This window comes from Stegostoma tigrinum, chromosome 7, assembly GCF_030684315.1.
Source record: "Stegostoma tigrinum isolate sSteTig4 chromosome 7, sSteTig4.hap1, whole genome shotgun sequence".
Classification (NCBI taxonomy): Eukaryota; Metazoa; Chordata; class Chondrichthyes; order Orectolobiformes; family Stegostomatidae; genus Stegostoma; species Stegostoma tigrinum.
In genome coordinates this window covers 105034340-105048665 of record NC_081360.1, presented here as the reverse complement: position 1 = coordinate 105048665, position 14326 = coordinate 105034340, and the positions used below count along the sequence as shown (strand labels likewise).

At 48.6% G+C, this 14326-nt stretch overlaps 1 protein-coding gene across 9 annotated transcripts in view; it reads right to left on the bottom strand.

Moving 5' to 3' along the window:
• Positions 1 to 14326, bottom strand: part of tns1b (tensin 1b) — a 571744-nt gene that overhangs the window by 157339 nt on the left and 400079 nt on the right. For all 9 annotated transcript variants that reach the window (XM_059647607.1, XM_059647608.1, XM_059647610.1 and 6 more), the window contains 2 exons: positions 13802 to 13852; positions 12577 to 12699 (listed from right to left, as the gene is read on the bottom strand). In XM_059647607.1, coding sequence (XP_059503590.1) covers positions 12577 to 12699; positions 13802 to 13852 — 174 coding nt within the window. The remainder of the gene's footprint in view (positions 1 to 12576; positions 12700 to 13801; positions 13853 to 14326) is intronic.

The following is a 14326-nucleotide window of genomic DNA, read 5'->3' as shown; positions in this document are numbered from 1 at the left end:
GCTCTATTGAAAAAGGATGTAAATAAATTAGATAATAAAATGTGAGGCTGGATGAACACAGCAGGCCAAGCAGCATCTCAGGAGCACAAAAGCTGACGTTTCGGGCCTAGACCCTTCATCAGAGAGGATAAATAACTAGAAGCAGTTCAGAGAATCACAGAGGCACAGAAGGTGTAACAGCTTGGAATGAGGCCATTCAGTCATCAATTCTCTGCTGGCTTTTCAAATATTACCTTATGCCAATCTCCATTCTCCCCATAACCCTGCACAACATTCCTACCCAAAAACAATCCAGAGCACCTCGTGAGTGCTTCAGTTGAACCTGCCTCAATCACATTTTCCTGGCAGTGCATTCCACACTCTTGCTGAGTGAAAAAGTTTTCATTTTTCACATCGCCCTTGCTTTGTTTGCATATCACTGTATTCTTCATTTATGGGCAGGAACAGAGAAGGTTCGCTCCACTCAGCCCTGGGATGAAGGAACAAAAACAGAATTTGCTGGAAAAGCTCAGCAGGTCTGGCAGCATCTGTGAGGGAAAAGAAAGAGTTAACACTTCGGGTCCGGTGACCCTCTCCTCAGAGTCTGCTGCCAGACCTGCTGAGCTTTTCCACCAACTTCCGTTTTTGTTCCTGATTTACAGCATCCGCAGCTCTTTCAGATTTTAACCTGGGATGAAGGGCTGATCTTAGGAAGAAATGTGGGACATAGCAAGTAAAGTCTAGAAGAATGAGAGGTAACCTTATTGAAATGTTTCAGATGGACTGGAAAGAGTGGGAACCACGGGAAAGTTTCCCCTAACAGGAGGAAGACTGGAACTACGGAATAGGCTTTAAAAATGACTGGTCTCGCTTTCAAAGAATGATGAGGAGAAGCAGATTTCCCTGGGGCAGGGTGGAATTCTCTTCCCTGGAAAGGAGTGGAGGCTGGGTTTATTGATTTATGCAAGGCTGACCTTTGGCGGGTTGTTGACTGACCCAAGAGACCACTGACCGGGGGACCTTGGGAGGTCCAGGCTGGAATGTGGAGCTGAGACCACAGCCCCATTCATCGTGAACTTAGTGAGCGATGGGGCAGGGTCAGGGGGCCGAAAGGCCTACTCTCGTTCCTACGAGCCACAGACGCATTGTTGCTGTGTGGAGGTGGGAGTGTCACAGCTTCTCGATGCCACCGAGAGCCACCGGTGGGAGAGGTTCACAAACACCAGACTGAGTGGGACTCCGAAGGAAGGGTCTTAACTACTTCCATGATGCTAGGACATGCCAAGCAGTCACTATCAAACTGGAAACACACAGCAGTCGAGATCCCACAAACAGCAACGTGAGAAAAAACAGATAAACGCATCATCCTCCGACACTTCCACCATCTACAATCCGACCCCACCACCAAAGACATTTTTCCATCCCCACCCTTGTCTGCCTTCTGGAGAGACCACTCTCTCCGCGATTCCCTTGTTCGCTCCACACTCCCCTCCAACCCCACCACACCCAGCACCTTCCCCTGCAACCGCAGGAAATGCTACACTTGCCCCCACACCTCCTCCCTCACCCCCATCCCAGGCCCCAAGATGACCTTCCATATCAAGCAGATGTTCACCTGCACATCTGCCAATGTGGTATACTGCATCCACTGTACCCAGTGTGGCTTCCTCTACATTGGGGAAACCAAGCGGAGGCTTGGGGACCGCTTTGCAGAACACCTCCGCTCGGTTTGCAATAAACAACTGCACCTCCCAGTCGCGAACCATTTTAACTCCCCCTCCCATTCCTCAGATGACATGTCCATCATGGGCCTCCTGCAGTGCCACAATGATGCCACCCGAAGGTTGCAGGAACAGCAACTCATATTCCGCCTGGGAACCCTGCAGCCCAATGGTAGCAATGTGGACTTCACCAGTTTCAAAATCTCCCCTTCCCCCACTGCATCTCAAAAACAGCCCAGCTCGTCCCCTCCCCCCACTGCATCCCAAAACCAGCCCAGCTCGTCCCCGCCTCCCTAACCTGTTCTTCCTCTCACCTATCCCCTCCTCCCACCTCAAGCCGCACCTCCGTTTCCTACCTACTAACCTCATCCCGCCCCCTTGACCTGTCCGTCCTCCCTGGACTGACCTATCCCCTCCCTACCTCCCCACCTATACTCTCCTCTACAGGCTCCATCCCCGCCCCTTTAACTTGTCTGTCTGCTCTCCACCTATCTTCTCCTCTATCCACCTTCGGTCCGCCTCCCCCTCTCTCCCTATTTATTCCAGTTCCCTCTCCCCATCCCCGTCTCTGATGAAGGGTCTAGGCCCAAAACGTCAGCTTTTGTGCTCCTGAGATGCTGCTTGGCCTGCTGTGTTCATCCAGCTCCACACTGTGTTACCTTAAACAGCTTTTGTGATGCAGCTTGAGGGATTAGTATTGGACAGGGTCCCTGGTAGGGAACAACTCCCCCCACTTTACTCTAAAGTGGTGCCATGGGCTGTCTCCATCCTCCCGAGCACCGGTTTTGTGTTCACTGTGAAAGGTAGCAGCTCCAGTTCCCTCAGCGTTGCCCCAGAATATCAGTTTGCGTTCAAGCCATAGAGGGAGATATGAATCCAGGAGTATGGATCTCAAAGGGCGAAATGTACAAGGGTTGACACATGTTTATCCCCACACACTGGCCTCGTAGGGGGAGTGCATAAAGCAGGAAAGACCCAGGCTCCAGCTTTGGCCTACACCGATCTGCAGCTGGTTGAGATCGGACGGGAACTCTGCAGGCTCTTGTTCTTGTCCAGGAAGGGGTTAATGCTGTGAGCCCCCTTTCATAATCAGAATCACAAGAAAGGAGAGTGCCCTGGACAGCGATGTCCCTGATAACAGGAATGGGAATGCTTGGGAACAGACTGTCTTCACTGTTATCTTCCAGCTACACACAAAACGCAGAGAGCAGGCAATCTCTACATCTCCCACCTCAGAATCTTCACTCTGAAGTTTCTGAAGCAACAGAGAGCTGATTAATACCTGTCAGCCACAACTCGAGAGGCCTTGTTATCAGTACAGCCTGCAATTTGATCGTGGATTCTCTAACATGGCCTCTAATGCTTTCAGTTTTGAACGTTACCCAGCTAATCCTGAGGATGTAAACATGCCCCTTCCCTTCATGTGTTTAGTTTCTGATGGATATTGTCAGGATCTTCCACCTCCCAGCTCAGAGGAAGACTTTCAGCCATGTCACCAACAGATACCAACACCTTTCTCCGTGAATATGGGAGAACTCTATGGACCCAGTTCCCAAGGTAACCCAACCACCCCACCCCCCCACTCCCCACCAACACCCACCAACCCCAGCTCACAGGGACACAGTCCCAAACTCATTCATGTCAGCGCTGAGCCATTACGGATCCCTTCCCCCCATCATTTACTCCAGCCGCTCCCCCACAGCTCCCGCCCTCCCCCCAGCCGAACTCAAACACGTGCTGGGGAGAGGGACAACGGGGTTCGAGGGGATTAATGAGGGCCTGAGGAGATTGCGTTGGCTTGAGGGGATTGAGTGGGTTCAAGGAGATTGAGTGTGTTTGAAGGGATTCAGTGGATTTCAGAGGGTCAGGTGTGAGCAAGAGGTTTGAGGGGAACAGAGTGAGTTTGTGAGGTTCAGGGTGAGTTTGAGGGGATGGGGGTGAGATTGAGGGGATCAGAGTGAGTTTGTGAGGCTCAGGGTGAGTTTGAGGGCATGGGGGTGAGATGATGGGTTCAGGGTGAGTTTGAGGGGATGGGGTGAGATTGAGGGGATCAGGGTGAGGTGATGGGTTCAGGGTGAGTTTGAGGGGATGGGGTGAGATTGAGAGAATCTGGGTGAGTTTGAGGGGATTGGTTGAGATTGAGGAGATCAGGGTGAGATTGAGGGGATCGGGGTGATATTGAGGGGATCAGGGTGAGATTGAGGGGATCAGGGTGAGATTGAGGGGTTCAGGGTGAGTTTGAGGGGATCAGGGTGAGATTGAGGGGATCAGGGTGAGTTTGAGGGGATTGGTTGAGATTGAGGAGATCAGGGTGAGATTGAGGGGATCAGGGTGAGATTAAGGGGATCAGGGTGAGATTGAGGGGTTCAGGGTGAGTTTGAGGGGATCAGGGTGAGTTTGAGGGGATTGGTTGAGATTGAGGAGATCAGGGTGAGATTAAGGGGATCAGGGTGAGATTAAGGGGATCAGGGTGAGTTTGAGTGGATGGGGGTGTGATTGAGAGGATTGGGAGCTGTTTCCCCACTCCCCTATATCTGCTGGGAAGGTGAAATGGGATTCCTGGAAAAGGTTTGTGAAAACTGGACAAACAGCACAGGTGCAGAGTGAAAATGCACCGCTGTGTGGAGTGCAGTGAGCCGATGGGCCAAATGGTCACTGTGAAGCTGGATAACTGGGAGAGATCCGGCAATTTGTCACTGTGACCAGAAACGTCCCTCTGAGCAGCTGTGTCCCAGCATTCCCAGGAAACACACGTGGAATAAAATAGGATAATGTTATTGCCTTGACTGGAGCCCTGGTCAGTGTACACTCAGTGCGGGGCGTAGAGGGATAGGGAGGGATGAGGGGGAGGGGGATAGGGACGAGGGGGAGGGGGATAGGGAGGGATGAGGGAGAGGGGGATAGGGAGGGATGAGGGTGAGGGGGATAGGGACAAGGGTGAGGGGGATAGGGAGGGATGGGGAGGGGAATAGGGACGAAGGGGAGGGGGCTAAGGAGGGATGAGGGGGAGGTGGTTAGGGAGGGACGGAGGAAGGTAGAGACGGAATTCCTGCTCTTTCAGACGTGGAACCTGCTGGCCCAGTCCTGTGCTGCCCTCCTCAGGCAGCACTTCGTGTCTGTCACAAATAAACCAGCCAAGCCGTGCACCAGCAGAGACCAGCATTCTCCCCGAGTCCCATCACACACCCAGACGCTGGGCCAAGCCGAGAGCGAGGACTGATCACAGCTGGAACACGCACAGTAATAAATAACAGGGGGAGGAGAGTGGTCAAAGATGTGAAATCTCAGTGAATATGGAGAGGCTGGGGGTTGTATTGAACAGGGAGTTACAGAGCGAAAAGACGGAGGCTAAAAATCATGATAACTTTCTTAAAACATAGAACAGTACAGCACAGGAGCAGGCCTTTTAGCCCATCATATCTGTGCCCAGTACAATGACAACATCTGCCTGCACATGGTCTGTATCGCTCTATTCCCTGCCTGTTTGTGTGTCTGTCTAAATGCCTCTAAATGCTATTGTTTCTGCTCCAAATACCTCCCCTGGCAACACATTCCAGGCATCCACCCTCAATGTAAAAATCCCGCCTCGCACATCTCCTTTAAACTCTTTCCCGCTCATCTTAAAACTTTGGCTCCCTAGTAACTGACATTTCTACACTGGGAAAAAGGCTCTGAATAACCCTATCCATGCCCCTCACAATGTTATAGCATTCTGTCAGGTCACCCCCACCCCCCCACCCCACCCCATCCCCTGAGCCTCTGACACTCTAGTGAGAATAATCCAAGTTTGTTCAAACTCATACACTCCAATCCGGGCAGGATCTTGGTAAACCTCTTCTGCACCCTCTCCAAAGCCTCCACACCCTTCCCCTAATGGGGCAACCAGACCCGTACACAATAATCTGAATGCGGCCGAGCTAAAGGCTTAGACAGCTGCAACATGACCTGCTATCATTTATATTCAATGCCCAGACTGATGAAGGGAAGCATGCCATAGCCACCTTAACCATTTGTGTACTGAGATGTGTGTTTCTCCTGAGATGCTGCTTGGCCTGCTGTGTTCATCCAGCTTCACACTTTGTTAACCATTTGTGTTCCTCTTTCAGGGAGCTCTGCACTTGCACTGCAAGATCCCGCTGTACATCAATGCCATTTACGGTGTACTTTTTACCGGATACTGTAGACATTCTTGCACAGATCATCTACATTAACAGCCTTTTCTCATGCATTCCCTGGACACTGAAACAGCAAAGCAGCATGACCAGAGCGTACTCTCAAACAAAGCACTCTGACAGGAAATATTTATGCTGCGCTCTGACACAGTAACAAATTGCGGAGAGGGGGAAGCCGTCCCATGGGGTGAAACTGTAGAATCACGGGGTCATCAAAATGTTGTAGCACAGCATGAAGTCTTTCATCTCCTCAGGTCTGTACTAGCTCTCCAGTAATGCACTCAGCGAGTGCCCCCTCCCTTATAAGGCAGTGCGGCCCCAAGGGCAGCTTTGTCACTGGCACTCCCGCACCCCCGACAACACTACAGCCCATTCGAGGGAAAGGGTATTCTGTCACTGACCACTGATGCAAGTTCAACACTGAGCCTGGAGAATGACTGACTGTGAGAATTGGGATATATTTTCCTGAAGGGCCCTCCATGTCACAACATACAGAGCCCTTTTCTTAGGATGGTGACGGCGAGCACGAGGGGGCATAGCTTTAAATTGAGGGGTGAAAGATATAGGACAGATGTCAGAGGTAGTTTCTTTACTCAGAGAGTAGCAAGGGAATGGAACGCTTTGCCTGCAACGGTAGTAGATTTGCCAACTTTAGGTACATTTAAGTTGTCATTGGACAAGCATATGGACGTACATGGAATAGTGTAGGTTAGATGGGCTTGAGATCGGTATGACAGGTCGGCACAACATCGAGGGCCGAAGGGCCTGTACTGTGCTGTAATGTTCTATGTTCTATGCTCCACACAAAGTATAATCATAGATTATAGAATCCCTACAGTGTGGAAACAGGCCCATCGGCCCAACAAGTCCACACCAACCCTCACAGCATCCCAACTAGACCCATTCCCCCTATAAACCCACTTAATCTACACATACCTGAACACTATGGGCAATTTAGCATGGCAAATCCACCTAACCTGCACATCTTTGGACTATGGGATCAAACCCACGCAGACACCAGGAGAATGTGCAAACTTCCCCCAGACAGTTGCCCGAGGGTGGAATCGAGCCTGGGTCCCTGGCACTATGAAGCAACAGTGCTAACCATTGAGCCACCGTGCCGCCCCAGAACTAATCAGAATGCTTCAGAACTAATTCCAACTAAATGTGTAATGGGTGGGGTTGTGGGGGAGGTGATGGAGTAGGGCGAGTTGGCATTAGGCTAGAAATTCAGAATGTACTCGTCCTGATCCTTACCAATCTGCCAGGTGCAGATGCATCTGCCCATGACAGTATCGGTAAGAAGGACCATCGCACAGTCCTTGTGGAGACAAAGTCCCACCTTCACATTGAGAACAACGCCCATCGTGTTGTGTGGCACTATCACTGTTTGTGGATGATCAGCCATGATCAAAATGAATGGTGGCGCTGGCTCGAAGGGCCGAATGGCCTACTCCAGCACCTATTGTCTATTGCTAAAAGGGACAGAGTTCAAGTAGATCTAGCAGCTCAGGACTGGGCATCCATGAGACGCTGTGGGGGTCACACAATGTTCAACAATCAAGAATATTTTTCCTGGCCTATTTAGCCAATCATTTAAGCCTCTATAATAGCTTTTGCACAATGCTTAATGGATGAACTGTTATGCTGTCTATCAGTTTGAGCAACTCCAAATTATGGAATTCAATCGCGAGAGAGTTCATTTCTAAATTTTTAATCAATGCTTCGTTTTTCAGCTGTTTTCAAATTTTCACTTCACTCTCTACTTCTATCATTACTTTAAAAACACCTTTCTCCTCACCATCATCCTTGACATTATACCACTCTCACAAGCTAACATGATATTCTCGCTGGCGTTTTCCTCCTATTTGGGATATTTCATGTTACTGAGTTTCTTTCTGATTTGTTAAGTGCTGGTAAAGCTTGCTTCGATGCTACCATTTTAAAACTTGTTATAGAGAAGGAAAATGATGGTCTTCAAAAAAAGGGACTTGGACTGACGTAAGGCAGATTTTATTAAAATAAGGCAGGGTCTGGCCAAAATAAACTGGGAATAGCACCTGGAGCGTAAAGCTACAACAGAACAGTGGGAGGTGTTCAAAACAACACAGGGGGGAGTATGGGCTCAACATGTTCTGTGTCAGACCAAAGCTCAGAGAACCTGGGGGGGGTCCAGGAGTATTCAGGACTAAATAGAAAGGCGAAGGGAGATATAGAACAGGTACAAAGGAAGCAAATTAACAGAGGCCCTACAGGAGTATAGAATGGGCTGAGGCATTTCTACAGAGCAATTAGGAGAGCAAAGGTGGCGGGGGAGGGGGGGGGGGGGGACGGGCAGGAGAAAATAGTGGGCAGGTAAGATTTGGGAGAATCCCAAAATATTCTATCAGTACATCAATGGGGAGAGAATAACCAGGGAAAGTTAGAGCCCATCAGGGACCAAGGGGGTAATCTGTGTTAGAAGTGGAGGACATTAGTAGAGTGTTAACTGGATACTTCACATCTAGAACATAGAACATAGAACATTACAGCACAGTACAGGCCCTTCGGCCCTCGATGTTGTGCCGACCTGTCATACCAATCTCAAGCCCATCTAACCTACACTATTCCATGCACATCCATATGCTTATCAAATGACGCCTTAAATGTACCTAAAGTTGGCGAATCTACTACCGTTGCAGGCAAAGCGTTCCGTACCCTTACTACTCTATGAGTAAAGAAACTACCTCTGACATCTGTCCTATATCTTTCACCCCTCAATTTAAAGCTATGCCCCCTCGTGCTCGCCGTCACCATCCTAGGAAAAAGGCTCTCCCTATCCACCCTATCTAACCCTCTGATTATTTTATATGTTTCAATTAAGTCACATCTCAACCTTCTTCTCTCTAATGAAAACATCCTCAAGCCCCTCAGCCTTCCCTCATAAGACCTTCCCTCCAGACCAGGCAACATCCTGGTAAATCTCCTCTGCACCCTTTCCAAAGCTTCCGCATCCTTCTTATAATGCGGTGACCAGAACTGTACACAATACTCCAAGTGCGGCCGCATCAGAGTTTTGTACAGCTGCAGCATAACCTCTTGGTTCCGGAACTCGATCCCTCTATTAATAAAAGCTAAAACACTGTATGCCTTCTTAACAGCCCCGTCAACCTGGGTGGCAACTTTCAAGGACCTGTGTACATGGACACTGAGATCTCTCTGCTCATCTACACTACCAAGAATCTTACCATTAGCCCTGTACTTTGCATTCCGGTTACTCCTACCAAAGTGCATCACCTCACACTGGTCTGCATTAAACTCCATTTTCAACCTCTCAGCCCAGCTCTGCAGCTTATCTATGTCTCTCTGCAACCTACAGCATCCTTCGTCACTATCCACAACTCCACCGACCTTAGTGTAGTCTGCAAATTTACTAACCCATCCTTCTACGCCCTCATCCAGATCATTTATAAAAATGACAAACAGCAGTGGACCCAACACCGACCCTTGCGGTACACCACTAGTAACTGGTCTCCAGGATGAACATTTCCCATCAACTACCACCCTCTGTCTTCTTTCAACAAGCCAATTTCCGACCCAAACTGCTATATCTCCCACAATTCCATTCCTCCGCATTTTGTACAATAGCCTACTGTGGGGAACCTTATCGAACGCCTTGCTGAAATCCATATACACCACGTCAACCAGTTAACTCTCATCTACCTGTTTGGTCACCTTCTCAAAGAACTCAATAAGGTTTGTGAGGCACGACCTTCCCTTCACAAAACCGTGCTGACTATCCCTAATCAATTTATTCTTTTCCAGATGATTATAAATCCTATCCCTTACAACCTTTTCCAACACTTTACCAACAACTGAGGTAAGGCTCACTGGTCTATAATTACCAGGGTTGTCTCTACTCCCCTTCTTGAACAGGGGAACCACATTTGCTATCCTCCAGTCGTCTGGCACTATTCCTGTAGACAATGACGAGTTAAAGATCAATGCCAAAGGCTCGGCAATCTCCTCCCTGGCTTCCCAGAGGATCCTAGGATAAGTCCCATCCGGCCCAGGGGGCTTATCTATCTTCACCCTCTGCAGGATTTCTAATACCTCTTCCTTGTAAACCTCAATCCCACCTAGTCTAGTAGCCTGTATCTCACTATTCTCCTTGACAACATTGTCGTTTTCTAGAGTGAATACTGTTGAAAACTATTCATTTAGTGCTTCCCCTATCTCATCTGACTCCACACACAACTTACCACTACTATCCTTGATTGGCCCTAATCTTACTTTCATCATTCTTTTATTCCTTAAATACCTATAGAAAGCCTTAGGGTTTACCCTGATCCTATCCTCCAACAGCTTCTCATGTCTCCTCCTGGCTCTTCTGAGGTCTCTCTTTAGGTCTTTCCTGGCTACCTCGTAGCCCTCAAGTGCCCTAGCTGAGCCTTCACATCCCATCCTAACATAAGCCTTCTTCTTCCTCTTGGCCAGAGATTTCACCTCCTTTGTAAACCACGGCTCCCGCACTCTACAGCTTCCTCCCTGCCTGACAGGTACATACTTATCTCGGACACAGGAGCTTTTCCTTGAATAAGCTCCACATTTCTAATGTGCCCATCCCCTGCAGTTTCCTTCCCCATCCTATGCTCCCTAAATCTTGCCTAATCTCATCACAATTGTCTTTCCCCCAGCTATAACTCTTGGCCAGTGGTATACACCTATCCCTTTCCATCACTAAAGTAAACATAACAGAATTGTGATCACTGTCACCAAAGTGCTCACCTACTTCCAAATCTAACATCTGGCCAGGCTCAGTACCCAGTACCAAATCTAATGTGGCTTCGCCCCTTGTTGGCCTGTCTACATACTGTGTCAGGAAGCCCTCCTGCACACACTGGACAAAAACTGACCCATCTCGAACTATAGTGTTCCCAGTCAATATTTGGAAAGTTGAAGTCCCCCATGACAACTCCCCTGTCGCTCTCACTCCTATCGATAATCATCTTTGCTATCCTTTCCTCTACATCTCTGGAACTATTCGGAGGCCTATAGAAAACTCCCAACAGGGTGACCTGTCCTTTCCTGTTTCTAACCTCAGCCCATACTACCTCAGTTGACGAGTCCCCAAACATCCTTTCTGCAACTGTAATACTGTCCTTGACCAACAATGCCACACCTCCGCCCCTTTTTAAAGACATCTGTCTTTACTCAAGAGAAGGAGAGTGCGTGCATACAGAATTCACGAGGATGGACTGTGAGCAGGCTGACAGAAGAAGCGAGCAGGTAATGGAGCATTTAAAGGTGGATAAATCCCCAGGTCCAGGTGAGTTGCATCCCAGGATGCTGGGGGCCCTGAGAGAGGCAGAGGAGCCCAGATGGTGCCTGGGAGGGTAATTGAGGTGGGAGACCTCATAACCTTTAAAAGTGTTGGCTACACTCTTGTATTTAACACCCAAGCCTATGGGCCTCGTGTGGGGAAGTGGGGCAGTGCAGGGTCTGGTAATGTAGGTCGTGGTGCATTTGTGATTATTTGGCAGAATAGACTCGATAGGCTAAGGGGACCTTTTTTCTGATTTTTATGTTTGTACTCCCAGCACAGTACAAATAATCCACTGCTAACATTGGAGGGTTTCTCTCTTCTCCACCACATACTTGAGAAGACCTTTGTTCCAGAAGGAATGACAGACTTGGTTACTTCAAAATTTCTTCAGAAATGTAACCAGCAGCGACATGCCTCTGGTGTGAAATTCCAAATTCAAACAATTTGTGTCAATAATGCATACTTAAATGTAGAATGTCTTTCATCACACAATACAAAACATATATGAGAGGCTAAAGTGTTTGAATGGAGACAGTCATATCATTGTCAATAGCACAGGAAAGGGGTCATTCAGCCCATTGAGTCTGTACCTCCAAAAATACATCACCCCTCCCTGTTAAGTCCCAGGCAAACTTGGGAAAGGTGGGAGGTTTTGTCCCCAAAAGGACATCAGCAGATCAGGGGAGTTTTTAATGACAATTTGGACCAAGCTTTTAACTTCCTGATTTGCTTTGCACTGAGTTACAATTCTCAAATGGCCATATTAGGGAATGAAGCCAGTTCTCTGGAATATGAATCCAATGGTGGAAGAGAATCTGTGCCCCCTGGTGTTTCCAGCTTCGCCTTCCCAGACTAATGTCAGGCAGGTCAGGATTCTCCTTAGGAACTGCGTTCAGAGACTGTTTTAGTTATTTGAAGCTGTCAGGAACTAGATGATCCCTCCTGACTTCACTTTCACTTCTCTCCATTTCTGAGGTTGGGCAGGCTCCTGGAGACAAGGTGAAGTTTTAAAGGAATTGAGAATGTTTCTAAATCCACAGGGCAGTTTGGGGAGGATAATGTTCTTTGGTGACAATTTGGGAACCAGTTTATTCCAATGGAGTAAATTTACAATGTACGGAGGATCAAACGGTGAATGTATTCCTTGGATAAAATTGAAGATTAGACAACAATGCAGGGAAAGTTTAAAAAAAACAGCAACGATGGAAAAAACACAGGATAAAGCGGTTTGGTGGGAGGTTTGATATTTGTGTGTTACTGACTGAGCCGGCAGACAGCAGTGACAGAGTCTGAACTCTGGGTGGTACCCAAGGTCAGGCTGGCCAGATACAGGGAGCAGGGCTGGGGGGATTTTCACCCTGAAGCTTTCATTGAGAAAGGAAGATATCAGGATCCTTACCTTATTGTGAATGACAACCACGTGCTGAGGGTCGGAATTTAACCAGGTGTCCATGGCTTTACAGATGCTGCAGATTTTGTCCAGTGGAGGGGCATGGAGGTCGGGCCAACCAAAATCCACCACCTGGGATCACAAAACCCATCTTTAGTCAAACCAGAGGCTACAAAGCAGCAACATTGTACTGCACTGCACAGCACCGCACTGTACTGCACCACACTGTATTGTACTGCACTGCACTGTACTGCACTGCATTGTTCTGTACTACACTGCATTGCGCTGTACTGTACTACACTGCACTGTTCTGTACTGCACTGTACTGCACTGCACTGTACTGTACTGCACTGCACTGCACTGTTCTGTACTGCACTACACTGTACTGCACTACACTGTACTGTACTGCACTGTACTGTACTACACTGCATTGTTCTGTACTGCACTGTACTGCACTGCACTGTTCTGTACTGCACTGCACTGTTCTGTACTGCACTGTACTGCACTGCACTGTTCTGTACTGCACTGCACTGTTCTGTACTGCACTGTACTGCACTGCACTGTTCTGTACTGCACTGTTCTGTACTGCACTGTTCTGTACTGCACTACACTGTACTGTACCATACTGCACTGTTCTATACTGTACTGCACTGTACTGTACTGCACTGTACTGCACTGCACTGTACTACACTGCACTGTACTGTACTGCACTGTACTGTACTGCACTGCACTGTTCTGTACTGTACTACACTGCACTGTACTGTTCTGTACTGTACTGTACTGTTCTGTACTACACTGTACTGTACTGTACTGTACTGCACTGTACTGCACTGCACTGTTCTGTACTGCACTGCACCGTTCTGTACTGCACTGCACTGTTCTGTACTGTACTGCACTGTTCTGTACTGTTCTGTTCTGCACCACACTGCACTGTACTGCACTGTACGGAACTGCACTGCATTGCACTTCTCTGTACTGCACTGTTCTGCTTTGTGAGCCGCTGTGGCTGTATGTTCCACCAGAGCGACAGGATTGGCCACCTCCACATCACGCCCTCCCCCTCCCTTTTCACCTCCACCCCCACAGCAACCCCTTCAAACCCGTCACCCCCTTCCATTCACTCCCACCCCCAACTCCTCTACCCCTGCACCGTCACCCCGTCCACCCCCTCCACACCACCCCCCGACTTCAGGGATGAAAGTTTCCAACCGCGCGGGGATCCTTCTTGCCTTACCTTGGGGTTGAGTTTGCTGATGTCATAGCGTTGCTCAGAGAGGTTAAAAAGCTGTAAACAGAGGGAATGGATTCATGAGGAACGACTCTGGCAATGAGTCTGTTCAGTGAGGGTCAGTCTCACAAAAATCACACACAGACACTCTGCTCACTACCAGGCCATTCAACCCATCCGATGCATGCTAGTGTTTTGCAATCCTCCAGCACTTGGGTCATCCTGTGTGACAAGACTGACTGTGTGTAAATAATGTTGTGTTCTAATGTGTCACTGTGGTGCAGTGGCAGTGACTTTCCCTCTGAGCTAGGTGATCCAGGTTTGAATACCGCCTGCCTCGAAGCTGTGCAAACACATCTCTAAACAGCACAGTTTGAAATATTTTGATCTGTAACTCAGAGAGTCATAGAGCTGTACAGCATGGAAACTGACCCTTCGGTCTAACCCGTCCGTGCCGACCTGATATTCCTAAATTAATCTAGTCCCATTTGCTGGCATTTGGCCCGTATCCCTCTAAACCCTTCCTGTTCA